This window comes from Myxine glutinosa, chromosome 14, assembly GCF_964187855.1.
Source record: "Myxine glutinosa chromosome 14, kmMyxGlut1.1, whole genome shotgun sequence".
NCBI classification, from domain to species: Eukaryota; Metazoa; Chordata; class Myxini; order Myxiniformes; family Myxinidae; genus Myxine; species Myxine glutinosa.
This window is the reverse complement of record NC_136274.1, coordinates 52,422,029-52,437,131: the sequence shown is the minus strand read 5'-3', so window position 1 is coordinate 52,437,131 and position 15,103 is coordinate 52,422,029. Positions and strand designations below refer to the sequence as shown.

Genomic DNA, 15,103 nt, shown 5'->3' with positions numbered 1-15,103 from the left:
ATGGGGGCGTCGGGAACTTGCTGCAATTTGAAAACTAAAAGGGAAAGGTGGAAGTCAAAGCTTTTAAAGCATGCCAATTCTGCCTTGGCATCTCATCTGAACTCAAGGGATCTCATTCGGTCGCCAAGTGTAGAATAACGGTCAGTAATAAATAGAATATTCCTGAAAAATGATTCACGAAAACCCATCGGAAAGCACTTTGCGGAAGTTATCTCAAAATCGATGAATAACTTGGCCATAATAAAACAATGTTTCATGCGGTCATCATGTGATGCCCCATTTTGGCTCCTTTGTTAGACTTTCCAACATAAAGCACCAGATCTCCTAAACTTACATCTTCGCTCTTGGCCGCTGCTCTCATCTGCCAGACACCAGGTTGTCCGACTTCACATCTGCCCTTAATGCCTTTCAGGAGACAGGGCAATGGATCATTGCACGGTCGTCATGCCGACGACTTTTGGATAAGAATGGCGGCGAATAATATTGCATTCCTACCAAAAAACCCAAAGGTTTCGAACTCACTGGGTTGAAATTATAGGACTTGAACAAAATTAAAATGTAGATATTTAAATTTAGATATTTTCAAAGCAAAATTCGGATATTTAACCAGACAGCCACATTCAGAGTCGCTTCACAATTTGGTTCTTCTTCCACCTCCTCAGTGGACTGGACCTCCTTGGACAAATTCCTGAGCAGGTTTAAAAAGTGTAGTTTCGACCGAATTTGAATAAAGGCATAGCGAAGAAGCAACATTCGTGCTCATAACTTTGTAAGGCCATGATCTTCTTCTTCTTCTTTTTTTTTCTTTTTTTTCTCTCTCTCTCTCTCTCTCTCTCTCTCTCTCTCTCTCTCTCTCTCTCTCTCTCTCTCCATTTCACAGATGTTCTTCCATAATGTAAATTGCAAGAGTGGTGCCCCGAAATAGACATAACCATGACAAAACACAAAATCTTCTTAGATAGAGGTGTGAGGGACAGAGCAAACGTTACATCTCAGCAAACAACAATCCATGATATGGCGTCGGATTCCTTTTGGCTGAGAGCTCCCTTCATACCAATGCACAGACAAGCTGCAGCCTAAGCATAAGCAATAACTTTGCTGGGATAAATGCCAACATCCTGCCTTCGTTCGCTGCGCCAGCTGCTGTGGATCCCTCCTTGACCAACATCCCTTCCTTCCATCTTCAGAGCCCGATTGATTTAACAGAGCACATTAAAGCCACCAAGGCTAGTGAGACAGGGGACGAGAGCTGGAGTGATATCCAGCAAAGCAGCCAAGCATCCTGTCCTTGGGCCGAATGAACGCCCCCTGCCCCCCTTCCATCCCTCTCACCGACTCCCACAATCCTGTACTCATTATTCCTTCTTTCTCACCCACCCTCCCATTGCCTCTTTACCTCCGCCACCTAAGGTTGACGGAGGTTATGTTTTCACCCCTGTTTGTGTGTCTGTGAGCATGATATCACAAAAAGTTGCGGACGAATCATGATGAAACTCGGTGAATGAGTTGGGTAAGTGACAATAGCAAGCCGATTAGATTTTGGTTAAGTCTGGATCCAGATCCGGCCTAACAATGAGATACAAAACATAAACTGTTCAGCCTGGAAAAGATATGCACGGCACTGAGTGCTGTTCTCGTTTACATTTTTCATAGTAACTCTCAGCATTATCCGACACATTCATTTCTGTATCTTTCTTCCTTAATTAACAAGCAAAGATCAATTACCTCCACTCCCCTGCCCCCCACACAAAGGTCCATTATCCATGTTGACAACTTTAAAATCTCCATTATTGCAAAGAGCAAAATCGCAATATTAATCTTGTTTCACAGACCTCAATGCTCTTCTTCCTTAAACAGAACTCCTATCTCTCTAAACCACTGCACTCTCTTTCAAATCACCCACCCCTCTCCACTGTCTTCCTCACACTCCTCACCATAATCTTCAATACCAATCGTATCATTTTTATGCCGGCATCATTTGCAGAGCATGCAAGCAGTGCCTTGGGCACTGCACGGGAATTGCCAAATAAATTAACCCTCACGGGATGCCACCCATTGCTACCAGAATCCAACAGTGCAGGGGAGAGAGTCTTGCCTCATTTGGCACCATTTCTCAAGATAAAAGGATAACATCATTGCCAACACCGCAGCTGCAAATGAATCTTTCCTACGAGTCTCAATTTACTTAAACTTACAGCACGATGACGTCGTAACTAGCAGAAGTGAGCATCTATTGATACCAGTTTTCTTTGAAGAGTGAGCAAGTAATCGCCTCACAGCTCTGTACAAAACTCACCAGGCCCTCGCAAGGGTTTATGTCTGCCAGGTGAACTACTTCCAGGTGGGCAGACTGGGTCATCAGGGGGTCAGAGGTCAGGCTGGTCATGTGGTCACAAGTGCTGAGCAGGGTTTTGCACTGCAGCAACACAGGCATCCATTCCACATCACATAACGGAACAAGATTCAGATCCAGCAAATGATAATGCAAGCTCAGGGTGAGTGCAAAGGGGCATCAAGGTTTGCTCGATAAGCTGTAAATATTGCCTTCGGACTCATTCCGGTCCATTTACAGCATAGTATTAAACTGAAAATACCAAAAGCCCACTTTAAACAGCTTTCTTAATTTGGAGACAAAGGTTCATTCAAAAAGGGTTTTTGGTTTTGATTTCTGAGCCTCAATGCAGTGCACGGTCATCAATGGAGAAAACGTTAACACGGCAGTTGGATGTGGGTGATGGCTCATGGTGCTTTATCTTGTTGAGATCTCTCCCTGGATTGATAATTCCTTTCTTTTTTTGGTTGTAATCTCTCCCAGTTGAATTCACCATCCCAATCAAGTGGTTAATCCACTGATAATCCGAATTACCTCTGCCCCCGGAAGGTGTTTGTTTTCACCAAGTCTGTCTGTTTGTTTGTTTGTTTGTTTGTTTGTCTGTGAACGAGATATCTCAAAATGTTGTGGATAGATTCGGACGAAATTTGGTGGAGAGGTTGGGCGTGTGACAAGGAATTCGATTTTGGTGAAGATTCAAATCCGGATCCTGATCAAAGATTTTTTAATTTTTATCAGTGATTCTTCACTATTGAGTGAATGAATATGAATGATCGTTTTAAGGCCATTTTCCCTGCTAGAGCGGGGGTTAGCCTTGCAGGCCCCATGACAATCATGGTTCCCTGTTTTTTTGAGGCAATGTTTTTATGGCCGGATGCCCTTCCTGACGCCAACCCTAAGTCGCCTCTTACGATGTGCAGGGATACGGTGTACCTATTCTAAACCGGGGTACACACCAGGATCATTCATCACAGCAAGCTGGTACTCAATTTGCCGACCTCGGAAGGATGACTATTCTTCACTATTGAGTGATAGGGTCAAAAACGATAAATAGCATGACATCACGAAAAGTTGTGGACGAATTACGACAAAACTTGCTGGATGAGTTGGGTAAGTGACAAGAACAAGCCGATTAGCTATTGCTTCAGGTCTGAATCCAGATCAGGCCAATCAGTGGATAGAAAGCGTAAACTGTTCAGCCTTGCGGAGGTATGCTCTCTACCAAGTGCCCTTCTAGTTGCATATGCTGTGGCTGTGAACTACATTTGTCTTTGTTGGCCTTTCTCCTTTCAGCTTCTCTCTCTGATTGCTTTCTAACACTGCAGTTCGACTTTATTTCTGCCTTTGCCAATTAAAGCTTCAGTGGCATTAGCACCTTGCAACGATGATGTTATAATAATAATAATATTAATTCCCTTTCAAGGAACTTCAATGCAGGAAAAGGTCATTAAGCTCATGAAAGCCTACACTATTATTACCAACATATGGTAGTTTGTCTGTGCTCTATCCTTTTTTAAATGCTGAGCATCAAGCAAGGAAGCAGCATATACCATTTATATAAAGTCTTTGGTACGACTCGGCCGGAGTTCGAACCACCGACCTCCCAGACTTAGAGCAAACGCTCTGGCCATAGCCTTAAAAGGCTTTTTGCTTAAACTTTGTATTAACTGGGGTTTTATTTTAGTTTTAGTCTTGCCAATAAGGCTGGCGTGGTTGAATGTTCACTACAAGAGCATGCCTGGGACGTTTTCCAAACCAGGCCAAGCTTACCAAAGCATGTAACCTCGATCAATACTCACCACTTGCAGAATCTGTTCCTCGGTCTGTGATACCATAGTCTCCTGCAAGACACGATGCCATATATAGTGAGTCGCTATGTCTGCCATTGATCATTTTGCTAATTCTGAAGTCGAATATACTGCCAATGTTATCATAATTCCACAAAATCCAAACAAAGAGAGGAGGGCGTTTGGGGGTGGAGTTCAGGCAGCAGAAAAATCCTGAACATGAATGTCAAGGTTGCTCTTTGCACAGGACATACATCAAATCAAAGACATTAGTTAACAGCTTACACATGAGATGTGAAACCGGAAGAGCTATACACCTCAACTCACAAGTGGGATACAGAGGGAAGGTAAGTGACAACATCCAAGGATAGAGAGCACAATAGTGGTGCAATGAAAAACCCCACTTTAAACTGAGTTGTTCGGGTTTAAACTTAAGAGGGTTACAACAGAATTACACTGGGTTTTTTAAAATGAGGATTCAACAATATGAGAGGAATTCCATGGGAATAGTAAACCAAATGTGCCATGAGCAAGATAAGAAACTCAAATAATAAAATCCAAAGAGAGCCACAAAGCACAAAACAAAAGAGTACAGACTGAAGGGTGGAAGCGAGGGATGGGTGTGTGGGGGACAACTTGGTGGAGATAAATAATGAACGGTTCTCCCAAATGCTTGATCCAACAGATCGTCTCACAATCCAAGACTGTGATGGGAAGGTCTGCGATATGTTGGCAAAAACCAACACGTAAATGATGCTTACTCAGAAACTTGTCGTTCTACCGTCAACGGCTTTCCCTCCGCTCCCACCTTTTGTTCATATGTGTGTTGTACCGTCCACCAAACAGTGATGTTTTTCTCGCTGTTTTTACATCTCGCTGTAAAAACATTTACATCTCGCTGTCTGACAACATGGACCAACTTCCATCCACTCATCCCAACTCTCTCTTCCTCATATGTGGCGACTTCAACTGTCATCATGCCAGCTGGCTGGGTGTGGGTACCTCTCACACCAGCCATGGCACCTCAGCAAAGGACTTCTGCAACTCATTGGGACTGACACAATCGGTCAATTTCCCGACCTGTATTTCTGTCAACGGTACATCATCTCTTCTAGACTTGGGTATGACAAACTTCCCTGTAAATGTCTGCTGTTCTTCTGATCCAATCAGTTCATCTGATCATTTGCTTGTAAAACTGGACATCTCTCTGGCCGTTCTCAGAGAGCCTACTCAGCATCGACGAGTCTGGAATTTCACTCAGGCCAACTGGCACGGTCTTCAAGCAGCCATCAATCAACTGGACTGGTCTCCCATTAACTCATCCTGGGAATTCTTCCAGAAGTAAATTGCTCTCTCTCATGCACAGATTTATCCCACCTCGTCTTCAGTTGTCATACCCTTCCTCCCATCCATGGTACACTGAATCTTGTGGTGAGGCAGTTGCCCTGAAAAAACTTGCCTTCACCTCATGGAAGGCAAATCCAACTCAAGGTAATCTCAGTTCCTTTCACAACGCTCGGAACAAGTGTGTGTCTACCCTCAGGAGAGCCAGGAAACAATATCTCTCTACACTCAAGACTGAACTCTCAAACCTGTCTCCCTCCTCCAAATCCTGGTGGCATCTGATCAAATCTGTTTCTGGTGTTTGTTCCCCCTCCATCCCCTCCCTTACCTCAAACAGCTACAGAGCTGACACCGCACGTAAAAAAGCCGAATGCCTCAACTCTGTGTTTGCCTCAAAATCTTGTGTCCCAAACCCATTTCTCTCTGTACCCACCTTACCCAGTCTTATGCAGCTGCTCCTGGACTCTGTGTCCTTCTCTCCTGACAAGGTGGAGAAGTTTCTGTCAAGCCTCGACTCTGATTCTGCACCTGGACCAGACGGCATCAGCCCACGGGTCCAAAAATCCTGCTCTGCCGCTCTATCTCAACCACTGTCTGTTCTCTTCACCCTCTCTTTTGCTCAAGGTCATCTGCCATCAGCTTGGAAATCAGCCAACATTACTATTTTACACAAAAAAGGTGTAAAAACAGATCCTTGCAACCACAGACCCATCAGCCTGCTCACAATCATCAGCAAGGTCATGGACTCCATCATCACTTCTGATATCAAATCCTTCCTCTTCTCCAATGGCTTGATCTCTGATCATCAATTTGGTTTCAGACCAGATCACTCTACTCTGGACATGCTGCTTCTGCTGTCTCAACAATGGATGGAGGTCCTCAACGCCAAACAGAAAATCAGAGCTATCTCCCTTGACATATCTCGTGCCTTCGATACGGTCTGGCACCCCGCCCTGCTCGCTCACCAAACTCTGCTCCTATGGTATCCATGGAAACCTCCACACATGGCTTGTCGACATCCTCTCTGGTCGCAGTCAATGTGTGGCCCTGAATGGAATTCTCTCATCTCCCCTTCCTGTTCAGTCTAGAGTTCGCCAAGGCAGTGTTCTGGGCCCTGTGCTTTTTTTCGTCTTCATCAATGATCTCTCGGACTCTCTGGTAAATCCTCTCTATCTCTTTTCTGATGACTCCACTCTCTGCCGCTCCATATCTCAACCCTCAGATCGGCAGGAAGCAGCCTCTTCACTCTCTGCAAACCTGGATAACATCACAAACTGGTCAAACAAGTGGAACATTTCTTTTAATCCTGACAAATCTCACACTCTCACTTTGTCTCTCCGTAAAGACCATCTGGACAACCCTCCCATCTACTTTATGAACAATCCTCTTGAAGAAGATCTGTTACTCAAGCTTTTGGGTCTCACTATCTGCCATGATCTGTCCTGGGAAACCCACATTTCCAAGCTGGCCTCCAAAGCCAGTCGCCGTCTGGGCATCCTCCATCGTGCGAAGTCCTTTCTGGGCACTTCTGAGCTCCTCACCACATACAAAGCTTTCAGAATCATTGGTATCTCCCATGATGAAGCTGATTCTGAGGGCCTTTCACTCTCTCACGGCAGGCAGGTTGGTGGCCTTTCTGTCTTATGCAGACTCCTCTCCAGCATAGCTCCTCCTGCTCTGTCTGAGCTCTGTCCCAAAAAATTTCCAAAAGGACGCCCAAGATCTGCCAGCAACCCTCTTCTGGTGAAACCGCCAAAATCAAGACTCTCTGCTCACCTTCACTCTTTTACTCCTCTTTTCTCCCGCCTCTGGAACAAACTCCCACACTCTCTTCAATCCCACTCCTACCTCCAGGTCTTAAAAACAGCTGTTCACCACCATCTCTTATCTACCCCCATCCAAAACCTTGATCTTTTCTACCCCTGTTAATGCACCCCAAATCCACCTCTTTCAATCTCCAACTTCTTTCCTCAATTTCCTAGTTGTGTCAATTTTCTTTATACCGTGTACCCCCCCCCCCCCCCAACCCTCTCTTTTCCACAGATCTACCGACGTCCCTGTTCTCTACTGTTGCTGTGCTTGTATGCTGTCCTCTCTCTCCCCCTCTTGTCTCCTGCTTCCTTTATTTATTATGTTTTATGGGTCTGTGCCTGTTCTCATGTGTATTGTGTTAGCAGCTCTTACACAAGCCTTGACTCTGTATACAAAAAGAAAAAACAGCCACAGACAACTTTTATAGCAGACAGGCCCATAAATGTCCAAGCTTACCATTTCGAGTTTGCACAAGCGTGCAGGTCGAAAACATTCCAGATTTTGAATGTCAAACAGACCGATGGCACAGCAGAAAAGATTATATCATGCAAACCATGCTAGGACGGCACACTGAAGAGTCGACAATTGCAACATCTAGTCACAAAATAGGAACCCAGCCTTCTGTGCTAACTTAATAATACAGACACCATTTAAAACACAACTCTCAATTGAAACAAGCAAATAGTCCAATAAAGGAGGGCGGAAGCATGGTGCAGCGACATGGAATATAAAAACCAGACTGTCTGAGATTTTTCAGTCACAAGTGCAACTGGATGAGGAGTATAAGGCATCTTGTCAGGAAGAGAACAAACATGCAGAAAACATGAACCTGGAGATTAAAGAGATGGGAATGGTAGACATAGCCTGTTACACTGCCACTCATAGACATATGATATTGACAACAGCTGCAAACATGCCGAAACAGTCAACAGGGTGGGATAATATACAGTCACATGAAAAAGTAAGTACACCCCATGTAAAGTTTTGACTTTTTCAACATATTTCAACATACAGCTATTTGATCTTCATTTCAACAATATTGATAGATAAAGGTGATATAATATAACAAATATCATGAAACATTTACATTTTGTAGTCCATTGTATAATTTAAATAAACATAAATGCAAATTTCGCATGTGGAAAAAGTAAGTACACCCTTGGCTCTAATAGGTGGTATTGCCCCCTTTGGCAGAAACAACCTCAAGTAGGCGTTTCTTATAACTGTCTACCAGTCTCTGACATCGACTGGGAGAAATTTTTGCCCATTCCTCCATGCAGAATTCTTTCAGCTGTGTGATGTTTGAGGGGTTTCTTGCATGCACAGCTCGTTTCAAATCCCCCCACAACATCTCGATGGGATTTAGATCCAGGCTTTGACTTGGCCATTCCAGAACCCTCCATTTCTTTCTTTTCAGCCATTCCTTGGTGGATTTACTGGTATGTTCAGGGTCATTGTCATGTTGAAAGGTCCACCTTCGGTTGAGCTACAACTTTCCGACAGATGGCCTCACATTATCCTCAAGCACCGTCTGGTACAATGAAGACTTCATAGTGGATTATATGATGGTGAGCTGCCCAGGCCCTGATGCAGCAAAGCTGCCCCAAACCATAATATTTCCACCACCATGCTTTACAGTTGGTATCAGGTTCTTGTGGTCAAATGCTGTCTTTGGTTTTCGCCAAACATGTCTTCTGGTACTGTGGCCAAATAGCTCTACCTTTGACTCATCTGTCCAGAGCACATTGTTCCAGAAGTGCTGGTCTTTGCCTAGGTTTCATTGGCAAACATTAGTCTTGCCCTGATGTTCTTTCTGGACAGCAAAGGTTTCCTCCTGGCACACCTCCCATGTAGATCAAATTTGTGCAGCCTCTTTCTAATGGTAGACTCGTGCACTTTGACATCAACAGTGGCAAGAGCTACCTGTCGGTCCCGTGATGACATTCTGGGGTACTTAGAGACTTCTTTCAGCATCTTGCGGTCTGCTCTTGGGCTGAACTTGCTGGGGCGGCCTGGCCTGAACAAGTTGGCAGTTGTTTGGAATCTTCTCCACTTGTAGATGATCTTCCGGACAGTCGAATGATTGATTTCAAATTGTTTGGAGATCTTTTTAAATCCCTTCCCAGACTCGTAGGCATATATAACCTTCTTTCTGAAGGCCTCAGAGAGCTCTTTTGATCTAGGCATGGTGACGCCGCACACTTCAACAACAAAGAGCAAACCAAACTCAATGTCTGAGGTTTAAATAAGACAGGTTCCTCCAAGACCCTCTCTAATGATGTTCTAATCATTTGCACCTGATTCAAATTTTAGGTGTTTGAAGTAGTGATAAATGTAGGGGTGTACTTACTTTTTCCACATGCGAAATTTGCATTTATGTTTATTTAAATTATACAATGGACTACAAAATGTAAATGTTTCATGATATTTGTTATATTATATCACCTTTATGTATCAATATTGTTGAAATGAAGATCAAATTGCTGCATGTTGAAATATGTTGAAAAAGTCAAAACTTTACATCGGGTGTACTTACTTTTTCTTGTGACTGTATGACGGAAACTCGGATTGATAAAAACTACTCCACACTTTTGGTGCACGGTCTGATTAGATAACCTTCCGACACTGAGAAAGCAACACTGAACGAGCACTATTTCCAAGGCATGGATTTCCCAGAGGCAGCACCAACAAACCATTGGCAGGTCGGACAACCACAGTAGTCGATGGAACCCTTTCCTCGTAGGCTCTTTGGCACGTGCCGTCAGAGGACTCACGAGACGCAAATTGGGAATGCAACATGCTGAGAAAATAGTGGGCTTGCCAGATGGCCGATCGACAGCCAGCAGTTGGGAAATTAGACCAAAAGAGAGCTAGAAACAGAATCTGGAGAAATCCATCCCAGCCATAGAGACTAACCACCGACAGAATGAGGGGTTCATGTCACGTAACACATTGGGCAATCTTTACAGTATTTGCCTAGCGTTCCAAATTTGCACGTTGAAATAAAACAAGTTAGTCAGGCAGGTTAAAAAAAAAAGAAAAAAAAAAGAGAGAGCCAAGGAGCGCGGGAGATCAGGGAGGGATGGCGACTGGCCAAGTAGTGATACACAAAGTGCTGTTTACATTTAATTGTAATTCTTAAGAGGGAATCAACGTCAACAGAGAGTAATGATCGCAAGGTGAGCAAATAAATTGAGACGAGGCAAGTGAAGCACTCGATTTGGAACGATGGAGATTCAGGGTAATTGACCGAAAAGAGACAAAACGTCAGGTGTTCAAACGGAGTCAACGACAATAAACTTTGTATGTGTGTCACATAAGGTATCAGGCTGTACTGAGCAACACATAAGGTATACTTTGCGTAGGCTCAGAATCCATTAGCGCTCGTTATCATACGACTGAAGATTTTGCCTCTTTTATTTTATTTTTTGCCTGCATGCATCCTATATTCAATGTTTGTGAAAACAAATGGAAGATGAAATCGATCAATAATCAAACAAAAATATTAGTAGTAGTGTTGTTGTTGTTGTAGTTGTTGTTGTAGTTGTAGTAGTAGTCGATAAACAAAAACATTTTTACAAGACACTGCTCATATTAAAGTTTTATCATTTGTTTTCCAAGGTTATTTTGCATTTGTGAAAAACATTTGGCCCGTTATTAAATTAAAATAAAAGGAGATGGAACTACAGATGCTCTTTTCAAACAGCATGTCCTCTGACCATTGGTTTTGATTCTATCCCAGTAACCCAACTATGGACCTGGTGCTGCTTCTATCTCAGCAGTGATCATAGGCTTGAAATATCAAACGAGTTCAGGACCCTCTCCCTGGATATATTTTGGGCATTTGATACAGTCTCACATCCTGCTCTGCTTGCCAAGCTTGCTGGCTGCGACACACGGCTGCCTTCATACTTGGCGTTCCAACTTTTTTCACTCACAGAGGCAATGCATTGCTATCTAGGGAACCCACTCCTCCACTCTCCTCCCCCAGTGAGAGCTGCAGTGCTTCCAAGGCAGTATCTCAGGCCCAGTCTTGTTTGTATAGTTAACATAAAGGACCTCTCTGGTACTTTGGAAAAACCTCTCCTTCTGTTTGCTCAAGTGCACTCCATATTGTGCCATACAGCACCCCCATCACACTGGCCAGCAGGCATCATCCGTTGTTAGAAGTCATTCATCGATAAAACCATTATTCCCTCTCCCTACATTGTCCACTCACAACCAACTGTTTTTGGACACTGTCTCTTTTGCCTGAGAAGGTGAGGAAGTTTCAGACAAACCTAAACACTGACTCTGTCACAGGCCGAGATAACAACAGCGCCCGCATTCTGAAAACCTGCTTTGCTGTTCTTTGTACATTCTCTCTGCTCTGTTCACCTCTGATTTGCCATAGGTCATCCTGGAAGTCAGCCAACATCGCTGCATTACATAAACATGGTGCAAAAACTGATTGCCTTAACTACAAGTCCATCAGGTCCATTAGCTTACTTCCAACTGTAAGCAGAGTAATGTTATCCACAATCACAGTTGATATCAAGTCCTTCCTTTTCTCCAATGGTCTCAGACCATCAGCTTGATTTCTGCCGCAGTCACGCCGTCCTAGACATGCTGTTGCTGCTCTCCCAAAAATGAATGGAAGCCATGAGTTTCAGATAAGAGATCATGGCTGGCTCCCTGGACATATCTTGAACATTTGGCAAAGTCTGGCACCTCGCCTTGCACTCCAAACTCTCTGCCTACAACCTCCTATAAAAGCAATGCTTACCGAATTCCTCCATTCTCATAGTCAGTGCACGGCTCCCAAATGTGTTCTTTCATTCCTTCTCCCTGTTGAGGTTGGAGTATCACAAAGCAGGCACCGTGTCAGACCAAATCTCCTGTTCCTCATATTCATCAACGATCTTTTGATTATCTGAAAAGCCCTCCTTATCTCTTCACTGATGACTCCAGCCTATGCTGTAATATTCCTCATCCTTCAGATAGGCAGGAAACATTCTCTTCCCTCTATGCAGACTTTGATAGAATTAGGCACAAATCTAACGCTTGGAATACATCTTTCAACCCTGACAAATTTCATCTCATATTCTCACTTCGTCTTTCTGAAAAAACCAACGAGTCAACCTTCCCATCTAGTTACCAAACAAACCTCAAAAAATAAGTTTAGTCCCTCAAACTTTTGGGTCTCACCATCAGCGATGATCTCTCTTGAGGCAAACCACATATCAGAGTTGGCCTCCAAACCAACTGCCAAATGAGCAACCCACACAGTGTCAAGACTTTCCTTGGCAGATGTGAACTTCCAACAACCTACAATTCCTTTGTCCATAGCTCAATGGAGTACTGCTCTCCCTTTAAGATTGGCGCCTCTGTCTCACACCTTTCACTTTTTAATACTGTGGTGACCATGGCCCTCAAGATCATTGGAATCTCCAGGATTTTTACTCCCACAATGCAGATATGTTGGTGAGAGGTCTATGTCTATGTCTATCTCTATCTCTCTCTCTCTCTCTCTCTGCATATTTTTCTATTTCTACCCCTCTGTCTTTGCCTCTCTCCCTGCCTTTCTCTGTCTGTGGTTTTCCCAGGAAATATCATGGCAGATAGTGAGACCCAAAATCTTGAGTGACAGAACTTCTTGGAGAGGATTGTTCAGAAAGTAGATGGGAGGGTTGTCCAGTCGGTATTTTCGGAGAGACATAGTGAGAGTGTGAGATTTGTCACGATTGAAAGACATGCTCCACTTGTTTGACCAGTCTATGATTTTGTCCAGGTCTGCAGAGAGTGAGGAGGATGCAGACTGCCGATCTGGGGGATGAGGAATGTCGCGGCAGAGAGTGGAGTCATCAGCAAAGAGATAGAGAGGATGTTCAAGAGAGTCAGAGAGATCATTGATGACGACCATAAAAAGCACATGGCCCAGAACACTGCCTTGGGGAACTCCAGCCTGAACAGGAAGGGGAGATGAGAGAAACCCATTCAGGGCCACACGTTGACTACGACCAGAGAGGAAGTCCGCCAGCCATGCGTGGAGATTTCCATGGATACCATAGGAGGAGAGTTTGGTGAGCAGAGCTGGGTGCCAGACCATTTCAAAGGCACGTGATATGTCAAGGGAGACAGCTCTGATTTCCTGTTTGGTATTGAGGACCTCCATCCATTGTTGAGACAGCAGAAGCAGCATGTCCAGAGTAGAGTGACCTGGTCTGAAACCAAATTGATGATCAGAGATAAAGCCATTGGAGAAGAGGAAAGATTTGATATCCGAAGCAATGATGGATTCCATGACTTTGCTAATAATTGGGAAAAGGCTGATTGGTCTGTAGTTGCAAGGATCTGTTTTTGCACCTTTTTTGTGTAAAGCGGTAATGTTGGCTGATTTCCAAGCTGATGGCAGATGACCTTCAGCAAAAGAGAGGGTGAAGAGAAAAGAGAGAGGGTGAGATCGAGTGGCAGAGCAGTATTTTAGGACCCGTGGGCTGATGCCGTCTGGTCCAGTTGCAGAATCAGAGTCGAGGAATCTCATGTCATTTCCCATCTTTTCAACCCAAATTAACTCTAACACAACCACTCTTACTCATAGTTTACTGTGCTTCCTCCTCTCCTCTCCCACCTCTTTCCTGTTCATGAATTCCTTGCCTGTTGTGTACAACTGTGACCTCACTACACCACCCCACCAAAGGTGGTTGGAAGATACACTGTCACCCCTGTCTGTGTGCAGGATATCTCAAAAAGTTGTGGACGGATTCAGACGAAACGTGGTGGACACATTGGTTGTGTGGCACGGACTAATTGAATCATTTTGGTGAAGATCCGAATTCGGATCCGATAATTTTTAAAGTCATTCTTCACCATTGAGTGTTAGGGCTAAAACCGATATATATCATGAATCGCACGATATCTCAAAAAGTTATGGATGGATTCGGACGAAACCTGATGGACAAGATGGGTGTATGACAAAGATGAATTGATTCAATTTTGGAGAAGACCCATATCCAAATATGAGGATTTTTTCATTTTGAAAGTGATTCTTCACCATTTAGAGATGAAGCCAAAATGATATATGCCATGATATCTCAAAACGTTTTGGACGAGTTATGACAAAACTTGGTGGATGTGTTGGTTAGGTGATAAGAACGAGCCGATTAGATTTTGGTTCAGGTACGAATCCAGATCTGGCCTATCAGCAGGATACACATAAATAAATCAACTCTACCGAGTGCCCTTCTAGTTGTCCTCTGTTACCTCGCTCTTCCATGAGCCTACATTTTTTTTATTTAAAAAAAAATCAAAATAAAAAGGGAAAATAAGGAAGAAAAGGAGAGATCAAAGGAAAGACAGACAGGAGAGAGTGTCCATGAGGAGAACAACATTTAATAGATAAAATAATTTCTATCTATAAAGGCAGAAAGAAATAAGGTCTCCGTAAATGTAAATATATAAATAACAAGAATGCATGCCCTGATCAAACAAAAAATAGGATGTGCAGATTTTACATTTTTAACCAAACAAACAAACAAGGTGTCTTGCTCAGCATGATACTTACAAAATCCAAATAAACAATATGCTTCCAGGTTTTGATTGGTGAACCAATTCAGTGACGCAATATGCAAATTCTGTTCCACCTTGTAGAGTACCTAGCCTATCGGTGGATGGAGATTGCATATTACTTGCTGAAAAACGTATAATCTGTATATTGCAAGAAGACTCTATAGATGTTTGTGTGGTGTGCGTCTAAAGGAATCTAACAGGTCTACAAGTCGAAAGTGTCCAAGGTGTCTAAGCGGTATAAGGGTCTACACTCTACAGGGTCTAAGATGTCAAAAGGTGT

General features: G+C 43.6%; 1 protein-coding gene across 4 annotated transcripts in view; it reads right to left on the bottom strand.

The window, feature by feature from the left end:
* The window catches only part of LOC137439256 (connector enhancer of kinase suppressor of ras 2), a 231,786-nt gene that overhangs the window by 88,554 nt on the left and 128,129 nt on the right, over positions 1-15,103 (bottom strand). For all 4 annotated transcript variants that reach the window (XM_078768257.1, XM_078768258.1, XM_078768260.1 and 1 more), the window contains exons 5-6: positions 4,132-4,173; positions 2,297-2,416 (exon numbers count right to left, since the gene is read on the bottom strand). In XM_078768257.1, the coding sequence (XP_078624383.1) occupies positions 2,297-2,416; positions 4,132-4,173 (162 nt within the window). The remainder of the gene's footprint in view (positions 1-2,296; positions 2,417-4,131; positions 4,174-15,103) is intronic.